The sequence below is a fragment of the Myodes glareolus genome, chromosome 15, assembly GCF_982192425.1.
Source record: "Myodes glareolus chromosome 15, mMyoGla1.1, whole genome shotgun sequence".
In the NCBI taxonomy this organism is placed as follows: Eukaryota; Metazoa; Chordata; class Mammalia; order Rodentia; family Cricetidae; genus Myodes; species Myodes glareolus.
Genome location: NC_142040.1, coordinates 70,357,016 through 70,371,560, shown reverse-complemented (window position 1 = coordinate 70,371,560; position 14,545 = coordinate 70,357,016). Strand labels below are relative to the sequence as shown.

General features: G+C 42.2%; 1 protein-coding gene across 4 annotated transcripts in view; it reads right to left on the bottom strand.

Moving 5' to 3' along the window:
- The window catches only part of Ctnnd2 (catenin delta 2), an 804,341-nt gene that overhangs the window by 147,613 nt on the left and 642,183 nt on the right, over positions 1–14,545 (bottom strand). For all 4 annotated transcript variants that reach the window (XM_085676585.2, XM_087896972.1, XM_087896974.1 and 1 more), the window contains one exon: positions 13,034–13,217. In XM_085676585.2, the coding sequence (XP_085532711.2) occupies positions 13,034–13,217 (184 nt within the window). The remainder of the gene's footprint in view (positions 1–13,033; positions 13,218–14,545) is intronic.

The window sequence follows — 14,545 nt, the reverse complement described above, 5'->3', positions numbered from 1 at the left end:
CAAGGACACATTCCAAAGGACACTTCCATGTAAAGCTGTGTGGACTCAAGGGTGTATGGTGTGACTCACGGTGTCGTACCCACTACAGCTGCCACACTGAGACTTTCCCCCTAGGTTTTTGTTTTGTTTTTAGCTTTCATTTTAAATTTATTGTATTATGGGTGGGGGTTGCTAGGGCAGAGGGTGGATATGAAGAGATGGGGAGATGAATGGGATCAGGATGCATGAATTGAAATCCAGAAAGAATCAATAAAAAAGTCTAAAATATTTAATATTTTGACATATTGATTGGGAATGAATTACATTTCACGGACTTTTTTTTTTAAGGAAGCAATTTCTTCACATTTAAAAATGTAATGGAAATATCAGAGTATTTATATGCTGACAGGAAGAATGATTTTTGCTTATTTGACCTTTTGAGACAAGGTCTCAGTCTATAGCTCAGGGTGGCCTGGAATGCAACAGAGTTTAGGCCGGATTTGAACTATTCATCTTCCTGCCTCTACTCCTAAGTACTGAGATTAGATTCAAGTATAGCTAGGAAAAATGAGTATAAGAAGCCAATATTTACAACCAAATTAAAAAGAAACATTTTAAGCTTTAGTTATTGCCTGTAAGATGGAATAAATAGCATTATGGGATATTTATGCTAATCGTTTATCTTTAAGGTGAAATCATTATATGCTCACCTTTTCTGACTAAGTGAAACAACATCTTGTTTGGGAAGAAGTGGTCCTCATTACCAGTTTATGCAATATGAATGCTGGAATAAACTACGGATAATTAGAATAACTCCTTTCCATAACATCTTGAGGACCTGAGCTAGAGAACTATATACATGGCAACCATGTAAAACCCAAGAATGGCAGTGTGCGTCTATAACCACAGCTACAGGGAGACAGACATGAAGATTCATGGGGCTTGTTGGCCAGCCAGTCTGCTAGACCCTGTTTCAAAAAATAATGCAGCAAGAAACTGAGGAAGACACCTAACATTGACTTATAGCCAATACATGTGCACAAATACACAAGAAAACACACACACACACACACACACACACACACACACACAGAGATACACAAGTACACAGAGAGAAAAAAGAGATACACTTCTTTGTTTTATGTTAATTTGAAAAAATCCACACATCTGTCTACCTCAGGATGGATAGGCAAGGACGTCTGCTGCTAATTTGTGGACACTGTCCATTTGCTACCATCATGACCACAACACACAGTCCATGGTCTGGAGCATGAAGGATGCCCAAAGGAACATCCACAGAGAGAACTGGGCTTTCTCTTGATGTAACACACACCTCTGGCCTGGATTTCACCAGGTAACTTCCTGATTCTGCACTGGTCCTTTATGCAGTTAGTCCACAGAGAGTGAAAATGCTGGTGGAGGCTCCATGAGCGTTGGCTAGATTACAGATGAAGGAGTGTCGCTGACTGATAGGCCCTGGCTGCTGTGCCCTGAAATGCATCCCTGTGTCTGCCTTCAGGTGAAGGCTTCGTTTCCCACGTATGCTGCAGCCAGTTGACTGAGATCTTAGCGGCATCCATGAGGCAAGCTCAGATAAAGGAGACTCAGCTCCCGTGAAGGATGTCTGGGCTAAAGACCTCTCCAGTGGCTTGATGAGTTCTGTCAGCCTGACATTCCAGTGCCGCCTCTTTGCCTCATTACTTCCTTCCCCTTTCCCCATCTCCTTTCCCTTTTCTTATTTGAGAGAAACCTGTATCATGCTTTGATGGCTCTCCTGGTTCCTCTGTCCATTTTTCCTCAGAGGTGTGGCCTCTGAACAGACACCTTACATGAACTGCTAATTTCCTTTTGATGCTTTTAGAGGACTCTGGACTGAGCCAGCATATATATCTCGCCACAAATAAACAGGTGTATTTGAGAAGGACTCGTCTCTGTCTTGCATGCAGTGGGGAGCTTCGTTCTGGTGTCATACAAGACTATGATTCTCTTTTTCACTAACTGGCTTGAAGAAGTTACTCTATGAATATTAACTTCTGGTAGAAGTAGAGTAAGCTGAGAATTCCTGTTTCACACTCTACCACTGTGCGAGCTTTAGCTTCATCTCCCCGGGGAAGGAAATGAGCAGGGAAGCCTCCATACAGGACATTTTTACAGTCTGTGTTTATGATCATTACCACTTGGAAATGGGACCTAAAAGCTAACATTAGCTATTTTTACTTAGGTCATAAAATAAACGTTTTGTTTATACTATATAATGAGTCAAATATACTTCACGCTGGTCAGCATGATTTTGCTATACAAAGGTTTGAAGCTATTGAAAGTTATTTGCCACCATTTCAGCATTCTGGGTGTGTTGGCAGGACATAGGAAGCATCCGAACAATGCCTCAGGAAGGTTAAGATGGAAACACAATAGCTTTTATCCACAGAAGGGAAAGACCTAAAGGAAACAAAATGATGTGGAGGTGGAATTTCTCCAGAAAGAAGGAGCCAAGCTGCTGCCAACTGGCTACACTATTGTTGCCAGTGAAATGCTCTCCTGGGCAGGTGACACACTAGCCAGAGAGAAGGTCTGGGCTATTGAAATGTGACAGGAGTCTGGATAAGGCACTCACAGGGAACTGACTGAAGGGAAACAGGAGCTGGGAAGAGATGCCAAAGTGAGATGTTCACCAAAGACGACAACATACCCTTTCAGGTGAGTGCCTGGGTGAGTTCTGAAGGATCACGGGAAATATGGGAAATATGCCGGGCAGCCCGGAGCAGTGTCCTTAGCATACAAGGGCAAACAAGGGTGGATGGATGCACTTTCCATGCCTCCTTAGAGTCTCAAAGATCAACCAATAAAACACCAGAAGCAAAGTTAAAGGATGTGTAGAAGGCAGTTTGGGGGCGTGTTACTTTAGCAGAACAATAGTACTAAGCTCTTCCCAGGGCTCGACCTCCAGCAGAGGGATGCTTGTTTTCCAAACTTTTAAGGAAGACATAATATCAATACTTCTCGAACTGTTTTGAAAAATATAAAGGGAAGGAACACTACCAAAATCTCTTTACACAACCAGAATTATCCTGATGCCAAAACCAGATAAAAACCCAACAGAAAAGAACAGTATAGACCAATTAATTTGATGATGCAAATTTATAAGATTTCCTTGAACATATGTAAATCAATAAATAGAGCACATGATATAAACAGACTTAAGGAAAGAAATCACATGATCTCTTCTCAACAGATTCAGAAAGAGCATCTGAAAGTGTTCAACATGACTTCGTGATAGCAGTCCTAAAAGAAATAGGAACTGATGGAAAATACATCTGTATAGGAAAGAGCTGTGCATGAGAAAATGACCAATGCTATAGTAAATGGAGGAATCTGAGAAGATTTCCTCTAAGTCTAGAACAAGCACGGGTGTCTCATTGCTCTTACATTATAATTCTCGAATCTCAGCCAGAAAAAACATACGAGAAGAAAAGCAAATACAAGTGGGGGAAAAAGGCAAGTTATCCCTATTGGTAGATAATATGAGTTTATACTTAAAAGAACTCACAGACTTCCCCTAAAATACATAGCTCAGATAAACACTTTTCACCAACTTTGAAAGATATAAAATCAATAGACAAAATTTGATTTTTTTCTACATACAACTGTGAGCTTGCTAAGAAAGCAATTAGGAAAGTAGATCACTTACACTAGATTAAAAATATTTAGGAATAAACCAACAAATGTAAAAGATGCATATAATGAGAACACATAGACAGAAATACAAATTAAAGAAACGTGGTTATGCTAAGGCTTTCTTTGCTAATGGACTAATCAAATTAATAGTGACCGAACGGCTGGACCTCCAAGAGGAGAGTACAGATTCAATGCTGTCTTCAGTAAAAAATTCTGACATTCTTCTCATACCTAGACAGAATGATCATAAAATTCATATGACAACAGAAAAGACTCCACATAGTCAAAGCAATTGCATATAAAAGGAATGATGCTGGAGTTAAGGCAGTACATGGCTTCTGGTGTGGGAGAATTGTCTGTATTCTGTCAATCATGTATTTTAATAAAACACTGATTGACCAGGCAGGAAACATTGGCGGGTCAACCAGACAGGAAGTAGAGGTGGGGCAATGAGAATAGGAGAAGGCTAGGGAGAAGGAAGCTTCCTCTGCCATTCTTGCCCAGACCACTGAAGAGGCAACATGTGAGCTGTCACACTGAGAAAGGTACTGAGTCGTGTGGCTAACATAGATAATGATAATGGATTAATATAAGTTACAAGGACTAATAAGAAGCCTGACCTAATGGGCCAATCAGTTTATAATCTTATGGAGTCTTGTGTGTGATTTTTATTGGGGCTTGCCAGCTGTGGGGTACTGGGCAGGACGGAAACCCCCACAAGCAGGCCCCCTCATGCTACAGATGGCGCCCACATGGATAACTGAATCCACAGAAAGCTTGAGAAAGCTTGGAAAAGAATAGAGTACAGCATGTTTTCTTTGTAGCAGCAATTTCTCAGGTCTGCTCTGCTTGCTAGAGACAAGCAACGCTCTCATCTAAGAGAGCCTTCCTGACTCAGCTTTAGCTGCAAAACCCTGCAGTTCTTTTAAGAGGTCCTGCCACGAAACACTTAAACAGTGTTGATGAAAAGCTGAATGCATACTTTTCAGTTTTCAGCCATAGCAGGAAAAAAGCTGCACTGTTTTAAAATGCCAGCTTTCTGGGACGTCCTGCCAAGACAAACTCTGACTCTTGCAGGCAGGCAGTCCGACTGAGTGTGGTCTGTGAGCAGAATGCTGCAGTTTGCTTGCTGGCAGGGACCTTGAAACACTGTAGAGTTGTGATGATAAAAATGGCTCTGGCAGTACCTCAGCCATGAGGCTGGAAAGCTAAGGAATGGGCTGGATCTAGCCGTCAAAGCCACAGCTTTCATCCTCTCCTTAAAGACTCATGTGGTCAGAAAAAGAGAGAGAGACACAGTAAAGAAAGATTCAAAGATGAGAAAATCTCTAAATGGTTTACTATGTGTTAAAAATATACGCAGGCTAAAAGTTAAGTTCTTAAAGTAAAAAAAAGAAAGAAAGAGAGAAAGAGAGTAGTTGGGTGTGGTAGTACACACCTTTAATCCCAACACTTAGGAAGCAGACCAAATGACCTCTATGACTTCAAGGGGCAGAGCAGATTGACCTCTGTGACTTCAAGGTGTGGTAGGACACACCTTTAATCCCAATGCCTGGGAGGCAGAGACAGACAGATCTCTGTGAGTTCAAGGTGTAGTAGCATACATACATAGTAGCTGAGCCCAGCACTGGGGAGGCAGAGACAGAGGGATCTTAGTAAGTTCAAGGACAGCCTGGTCTTCAGAGTTATTCCAGGACAAAGATATATACAGAGAACCTGTCTCAAAAAGCCAAAAGTTAAAAATAAAAATAAAAGAAATAGAAGTTAAAATAAAGCCTCATAAATATGGAGAATACACAGAGAATCTTGATACTGTATACTATTATGCTCTTTTTGAATTGTTTGAATGCTGAGGAAGGAGCAACAGTTGCTAAAAGACTTTTGTTTATAAATGCTGCTGAACCAATCCAAGATAGGTATTTTGAAAATACCTTGGCTTCAAAATTGAAGTCAAAAGGTATGCTACTTTGGAGAAGAGGATTTGCTTTTGTTTCCACAGGAAATGAGAGGCTGTGGATTCATTCTGAGCTAAGAAAAATCAGATTTCATCAAGGAAGACCACCCGAGAAATCTCTGGTAGGAACAGATGGCCTGGATGTCTGAGTTCTACATCCAGAACAGATTCAAGACTGCTGCCTGAGATGATCAAGACTCACAGGATACTCCAGTCAGGACTTGATTATAACTCTAAATTTTCTTTAGGTCCCCATAAGATCATCAGCGCTCCCAACCAGCAGGAAGTAGCCTGAAATACTATGCCCACATTCCCAACAAACGGACTATGGGTATTTTCCTTTGTTTAAAAAAAAAGGGCTGGAGACATGGCTCAGTGGTTAAGAGCACTGCTTGTTCTTCCAAAGGTCCTGAGTTCAATTCCCAGCAACAACATGGTGGCTCACAGCCATCTGTAGTGAGATCTGGTGCCCTCTTCTGGCCTGCAGGCATACATGCAGACAGAATACTGTATACACAATAAACAAACAAACAAACAAACAAACAAATAAAAAAAAGAGGGAAATGGTGTGGGAGAATTGTCTGTATTCTGTCAATCATGTATTTTAATAAAACGCTGATTGGCCAGGCAGGAAGTATTGGTGGGTCAACCAGACAGGAAGTAGAGGCGGGGCAATGAGAATAGGAGAAGGCTAGGGAGGAGGAAGCTTCCTCTGCCATTCCTGCGCAGACCACTGAAGAAGCAACATGAAAGCTGCCCCCGCTGGAAATGGTACTGAGCCATTATGGCTAACATAGATGAGAATAATGGGTTAATATAAGCTATAAGAGTTAACAAGAAATCTGAGCTAATGGGCCAATCAGTTTATAATCTTATGGAGTCCTGTGTGTAATTTTCTTTGGGGCTTGCTGGCTGTGGGGTACCCGATGGGACAGAAACCCCAACAAGCCGGCCCCTCATGTTACAGGCTTCAAATTATAATACAGAGCCAAAGTGTCAAACACAGGATGATAGTAGCACAAAAAGACATTTAGAAATAAAATAAAGTAGAATATCCAGAAATAAGCCCACACAGCTACAACCATATCATTTTAATATGGGTGTGTAAAAAGACTACATCTGAAAAACACAGACTTTTCAACCAATGGAGTTGGCAGCACTTGATATATACCTGCCAAGGAATGAAATCAGATCTCACTCTACACACACACACACACACACACACACACACACACACACACACACTCAATAAAGTTTTGTATCACAGACTTTAATCTACAACCTAAAGTGCTAAAACTGCTCAAGGAAAACAGAAAATATACTTCAAGATTTAGGCAAAGGCATGAACTTCTGTCAAGGACTCTAATAGTACAAGATATTACTCCCAGAACTGACTAGACTCTCATTTACGTTACATGAAACCAAAATGCTTCTTCACAGTGAGGGTGAGATGAGGTGTCTGATCAGCAGGGTGAGCAGACAGGCTACATGGTGGGAGAAAATCTTGGCTAGCTGTACTTCTGACACGGAGCTAACATAGAATATATAAAGAACTTCCAAAATCAAACACCCCCCAAATGAAAACTGCACTACCAACTAATAAATGGGCCAATGTATTAATTAAGCAGACAGTTCTTATTAAATTAGATAGACAAGTGACCAATCAATCAATCTTTTTAAAAAGAATCTAGTTATTTTTAGTCACTAGAATAATGCAGATTAAAACCCCTTTCAGAGTCTATCTTATCCCAGTAAAAATGGATAAAGCCAAGAAAACAAACCACGATGAAGCTGGAGGGGATGCGAGGGAAGAGAAAGGCTTGGTCACCGTTGGTGGGATGCAAATTGAGATGGCAGAAATCTGTGTGGTGGGTTCTCAGACCCTGAAACTAGGATGATAGGATCTAGTTACACCATTTCCAGGTGCAGAGATACCAATACCCAGGAAACAGCCAGCCTAGATATCAATCAACAGATTGATGGACAAAAATAATATTGTACATATATACAGTGCAATTATATTCAGCTTGAAAAAAACAAGCAAAAAAGAAACCATGAGATTTGCATATCCCAGACCTAGAAAGACAAACAAACATGTTTTTCTCATATGTATATCCTAGATTTTAATTTTTTATATAGGCACATATACATATGTGCTTATAGTATGGCCACAGGGCATGGAAGCAGAAAGGAGACCAAGACAGAATAGGAAGAGAGAAAAGAAAACATGGTAAGAGAATACACATGACATGTGGAATGGGAACTTCTGGTGGGAGAAAAGGGGACTAGCAGGTGGTGGGCAGGAGGGAGAAGAGGGCCCTAGAGGGAGAAAGGAGAAACAAAGAAAGAATCATGTATTGGACATGCCATTACTAACCCCATCTTTGTGTGCTCATTTTTAAAGAAAAAAAAAACAACCCACAGTATTTTCTAAAATGGGACCAAACAGAGAAATCCAGCTGTCATAGCATTACCATAGCCTGAGGTGTATCACTCTGAAATTCAAAGCGAAGTCTTCACTTAGAGCTCTCTCCTCTGCAGGATGCAACAGTATTTAAAGGCAGGGACTTTAAAATGAGGCAATATGCTTAGCATTAAGATTTTGGTCTTAGCCACGTCTGAATGGTGTCCTTAAAAGAAAAGAACACTTGGGTCCAGATCCCTGAGAGAAGACCACAGGAAGATCCAGTGGCTGGCAGAAGTCTGCCAGTCCAGGAGAGAGTCCTTCGAGGAACACATCCACTGGGCACTTGGATATCTGATTTCCAGGTGCACAGCTGTGAGGACACAGATCCCGGGACTCGGGTCACACAGTCCATGATACTTTGATCCAGCAGCTGAGCAAGTATAAATATTTTCTACCTTCTGTTGACTGTGCTAAGGGAACTGGGCTACTAGTGACGGGGCACACAGCCCTGTTTCCAATGCGCTGCTAGATAAGGCAGCAACTGCTTAGTCTACTGAGCTCCCAGACTCTCTAGAGCCGAGGCATGTCTCAGGGAAGCTCTGTCATATCTACACTAGACCCTCTCAACAGTAAGGAGATGCTGCTGCTTGAGGTCTAGGTATGAAAAAGAAGGGGGTTAGGACAAGCTACATGCAGCACCTCTAAACTCAGAGAAAAAGCCCCCTTCCACTCCAAGCACCAGGTAAAGTGTGCTTTATGTAGTTGGCACACGCTCATATCCTTGTCCAGATGGGAAAACCACCCCAGAGTTCAACATCCAACAATTGCAAACTCTGAAGGTTCAGACCTGCTGGCCATCTCTTGTAGTACTGGAAGGCTCTTTGAGGGCCACTAGGGGAGCTAGGTAGTTCAACAGCAGTAGCTAGCTGTGAACCCTGCGTTATAGTAAAAGCCAGCCTGCTGACACATTAATCACTGGTGCAACTGTGGCACAACTGTTATAGGAGAAGCTGATTATGGCTATGGGAGCCGCCAATAATAACTTTCTGATTGGATTTCAAGATCACTTTATAAGATGGATCCATGGGAACCATTGACTAGGCCCAATAAACTAGGTCACAGGACTAGGGGAGAACATTGTATTATTATTTTGTTAAGTGGACACAGAATAAACTACACTGTGAGTTCTTGTCTTCACATCCACAGATGAGTGCAGCATGCTTGAGGGAGGTGGGCCTTGAGAGGCTCTCCATACTCAAGTAGATGGTCCCAATCTGTATGAATACAGACAGCACTAAACTGATGTAGCTTTAAAAGAGAGTATATGAAAAAAAGAAAGTATATGGAGTTGGGAGGTCAAAGGGGTGAGGGAGACAAAAGAGAGAGGAGAGGGAAAAAATGGGGGCTGGATTTGATCCAAGCACATTATATGCATATATGGATATTAAATAAAATATTAAAAAGAACATTCATCTGAATAGGTGGATAATATTGGCATGATCTTAACATAAAAACAGTCATTTTTCCTCTTCTTACCTGTGGCTAATGCAAGAGTAAACCAAATAAAATAATGTCCTCGGAGCCTTCCAGCCATGGTGTGATTATCATAAGCATTACTTTGTGATGAGTTTTCTCAAGGTCACTCTAGAATTAGTGGCACTGTGGGACCAAGCGCTCATCCATTAGATGGGTTAAAATGACTAATTGAGGACCTGAGTTTAATTATACTCATAAGCACAGGCACAGCGACAGGCTTAATAACATTCCGTGTACACAAGATAGATGAGAAAAATTAGGGTTGTATATTGTTGTCCTTCAGGACAAGATGCCGAAGTGGGAAGAGAATAATAAAAATAAAGAAATGGCTTGGTGGCATGGGCAAAGGAGCTGCGGAAGCTGACAAAGCCAGCCTTCTGCACACATTCCCCCTGCCGATGAAGTCCTAAGTGCCCCGAGTTGTCTTACTGAGTTAGTGGCTGGATTAAAAGGGAGGGAAAAAGGGCCGCTTATCAAGCCTTCACCTACAGCTCATTCCGAACTGATGATTATGGCCATGCCAAGGATCTTTATAGTATTGATTTACACGTGTTAAATGGGAAACACAGCCATCTTTCTCAGAAGGTTCAGGAAGCATTCATTCTGCCCACTGCTGCTAGAGTGCACTGTGGGAACCTAGGAGGTTGCCTGTATAGGAACCTGGAAGGACTTCTGGCTGCACAGAGCCTTCTGCAAATCCAAGTTCTGCCCTGAGAGCATCAGGAGAGGCAGTGAAGAAAGTCTCCTCGGCAACAGCAGGGCACACAGAAATCACACACTCAGCTAGGAAGTCTCTTCCTTCATGCATGTCTGGTAAGGGGGTTGGAGGCAAACCTTCTTAGTCTGAGGCAATCACATCCAGACATGCAGACCTCACCCCTGCATAGGTAATGCCTCTATTCCTTACCTATAGAGGCAATTGGTTTTACACACAGACAAAATCACGTCCCCCTTTGGTCATTCTGTCCCAGTTTGTGAGGATCATTTGGGAACAATGGTTTACGTATTTTCTTCCCTATCCTGTGTCCTCGGGTGCCCCCTGGCTCTGCAGGCCCCTCTGTTTCCAACTATGGAATATGCATTTCTTTTCTGGGTCTGCCAGAGTAGAATCTCAAAAAAACTCATGGTTTAAAACAACAGAAATGCATCCTCCTAGTGTTAGAAATCCAAAATCCAGATGCCAGCATGGCCATGCTCACATGAAGGCTCTAGGGAGCCTTTCCTATGGTCGCTTTTAGGCATCCCCAGTGTTCCTGTCTGTTTCCAAAGCCTTTCCCTCCATACATCTCTCCTTAAAAGGGTGCTATTACACGTACATCCACCCTAATCCAACTCTTGAGTTCTCCAAAGACACTATTTCCAAGAAAGGTCGCTTTCCACAGTTAGAGATGGACCAAGATTTTGGAGGAATGTTTATTTCTGCCACCACAGTGACCTCAGCCAGCAAGGACTTGCTCACAGACTGATTGGATCTGGCCTCATGCAGTCTGTTAATACATGTTTCCAGATGAAGGTGATCATTACAATGGCCAAAGGTTACGAGACACTGTGATTACACTGTGCTCAGCAAAACAATCGTCAGCGCAAACCCGAATCTATTCCTAGGTCTGACCTGGTCTGCATGAAGTCATTCCTCCAGAGGAGGTCATGACGTCATTCCTCCAGAGGAGGTCATGACGTCATTCCTCCAGAGGAGGTCTGAATCATGAAAGGAGGAAGAGAAAGACTAAGAGAATACTTGTCACATTTGTTTTAGAGAATATTTTAAATATGGTTTCTGATTAAAAGTAAAGTTTGGACATAGCAGAATTGGAACAGAAGATGGCATTACAGAATAGGAAGAAATGAGCGTGGATGGGGGTGGCTGTATAGGGGACGAGGAAGGTAGACAGGGTGGAGGCAGTGAGGAGAGTTCAGTTCTACCCTGCCCTGCATCGTGATGACTCATGGCTCTAGGGCCCTCCATCCCATCCCACCATCCAGCGACTGGCATGTCTTATCAACTCATTCCTTCCACAAAATTTAAAAGGTCTCCCTGCCCCCATTTCTATCTTATTTTTATCAGTGATAAATAAGCATTTCAGGAGCAAATAGATGGATCTGCCCGAGAAAAATTCCATTTCCTACCCAAAATGACTTTTAAATGGAAAGGACTGAGGGCTCTGCGTCTTCATTTTACAAATCATCTGTGCTTAACTTTTGCTGCGCCCACAGGAGACAATTCATTCCTCTTCAGGACGGCGGAGGCCAGGGGCTCTTCTCTGTGGAGTACTCTGTGAATGCAGCTTCTGTGGGTCAGGGTGGAGGGGTGGTGGGGGCCCCCAGTTTTGAATCCCTTCCATCGTGACCTGTTCTTGGTCCTCAAGGATGAACAACAGAACGCCCAGCCAAAGGTGTGGCTACTAGATGCTTTGCTCCTCAAAATCCAGACAACAGGATGTTTGACTTAAGGCGTGGTTACTGGGTGTTTTGAGATATAAGGAGGTAATTATGCATGCTTGTTCTTTGTATCATGGGAGTCAGGCGCCCTCCCCTTTTGATTGGGGTATATAAGGACTATGAATAATAGACTCAGGGCTTTTTGTTACAGCATTCACAGGAAGTCAGAAGATGGTTAGTATTAATCCTCACTGCCGTACTCTTGTTCTGTCCTAGCAGACGCAGCTAGAACCAGACCAACTGTTGTGTGGCAGCCCAGCTGAAGCCATTCTCAACATTTTAGCTTTGAAATGCAGATTATTTGTTTAGGCATGTTCACCAAGCCCTTTGGCTCCTAGCCCATAATTAACCCCATCTGGTAGGAATTTCCAACTTTACCATAAACCTTCCCTAGGAGCACAGGCTGACTTTAGAAGGACGTCTATCTTGTTTGGTGCCTACCTCCTCTCCTAAAAGTAAGTCGAGGCTCACAGCTGATGCTAAGAAGATGACAGAGATTTCTGTGTGGTCATTTGTTTAAATACAGTAGAAAAGATTACAAATGCTTATAATTTTTTATTATTTGAGAAACATTAAGTAAAACGGGCCTTGTTAAGAAGCTATTTCTAAGCAATTAAGGACTCTTGTAAAAGCATACACAGAATTAAGGGGGAAAAATTGGAATAAAAGTAGTTCCTGGTGGTATTTAATTACACCCCTATACATTTGTCACAGATTCTCTCTAAACAATTTCCTGGTTGTTTTACATGTAAAATGTCATGTCAAATCACTATAAACTACTGTTTACAGTGAAAGAAAGGGACTTGGTTTTGGTTGAGATGGAACTCTGATTTCTTCTAGATGTAAGCCAGCAAGCTAACTCAGCGGAACACTCTGTGGGTCTAGAGTTGTGGAAACCTCCTCTTCAAATGATTTTGTTTAGCTTTCTGTTTGCCATGCCAGCATCTGTCTCGGCAGAACAGTCTGGTCCCCAGGAAACAGTCACCAAGGTTACAGAAAGAAGTCCCTGCACCAGGACCCTGGAGGACAGGGAAGGGACTGACCTTAGGCACCCAGTGGCATTGCGCAGCACCTGTGATGAATGCAGCTGTATTTTCCGATCGTCCTGAAGAGGTGAGTTTTCCCAGCCCGAGTGGGGGATAATCACCGCGTTGGTCAACACCGCCAGGGCATCCTGGATGATTGGCATCTTGAGTGCATCACACGAGGAGAGGTTCCACAGGACTCCTGGAAGACATACAAGGAAAGCCGCTGAATGGTACCACTCTTTCTCATCTCAACCAGGTTTCCTTACTGGAGGTAACAGTATTGGCAGGAAGGGGTAAATAAACAGTATGCACTAGGCCAGCAAGATGGCTTAGTAGGTAACGATGCTTGCTGCTGAGGTTGATGATCTGAGTTCAATTACTAGACCCCAAATTCCTGCAACAAGCTGTTCTCCTCTCTCTCTCTCTCTCTCTCTCTCTCTCTCTCTCTCTCTCTCTCTCTCACACACACACACACACACACACACACACACACACACCCCATAAACATAAAAGACAGGGCGGGTTAAGCTCTTAGAGTCTTAGAGCCTGCCCTCAACAGTTAAAGACAAAGAAGTCATGAATTAGAAAGAGAAGAGGGCCAGTTGGTGCATGGGAGGGGTTGGAGGGAGGAAAGGAGAAATGATTATATTATGATCTTAAAATATTTTTAAATCTTTAAAAATATTTTTAAAGAGGGAGCATCAGACAGTGGGAAACTGAGTGTTAACAGGAATGAATGGAGACGGAACAAAAGCAACAATGTTTGACCACACAGAAGGGTTTGGGTTTTACAACATGAATTAACTAAAACAAACCTAAATCTAGATGAGGTCACCAGCATTGTCTCTGTGCTATGGTGCTGTTTAAAAATGCTTTTAAAATAACTGTCCTATTTTAGTTTTGTTCTGAATACTCGGCATAGAAGGAAATGTCTGTGCTTAAGCTGGAGTAACTCCTACTGGGATGCAGAGGAAAGTCTGCCTTGTTCTTCACACAACGACCTTCAGGTTACTTGTTTAAGGGACATGCAGCATTTCAACCAGATGAAATATCTCATCTATTGGGTCAGAACACTGTTATTAACATTTTGATTAATTCTCGCATTCCACATGCTCTACCAAACAGAGCCACTGATCACACAAATCTGATGGTTAATGAAATAAGTGACTACACAGCGCTATAAAAACGACGTACAAGATAAACTTTCAGCTGTCGGGTTTACCGGTTTCTACAAACACAGTTGGATTTAGACTTCGCTGCCCATTGGCATATTTATCTCTGCTTTTGTACACAAACAACTTGTCATTCTGTCTTTTCCAAAAAGGAGTCTAACCACCCCTTTCTTTTATCCATCAATGATTATCCGTGTGCTCTGTGTATGACTCTTGTTCTCATTACTCTTCTCACATGGAGTACACAAAACAATCAGTGGTAAATGGTTGGTATAGAAAATATATTTTCAGTAGGGCTGATTTGTGATGCTAGACAAATTAACATATTATATCATTTTGAAAAATAAGATAAACC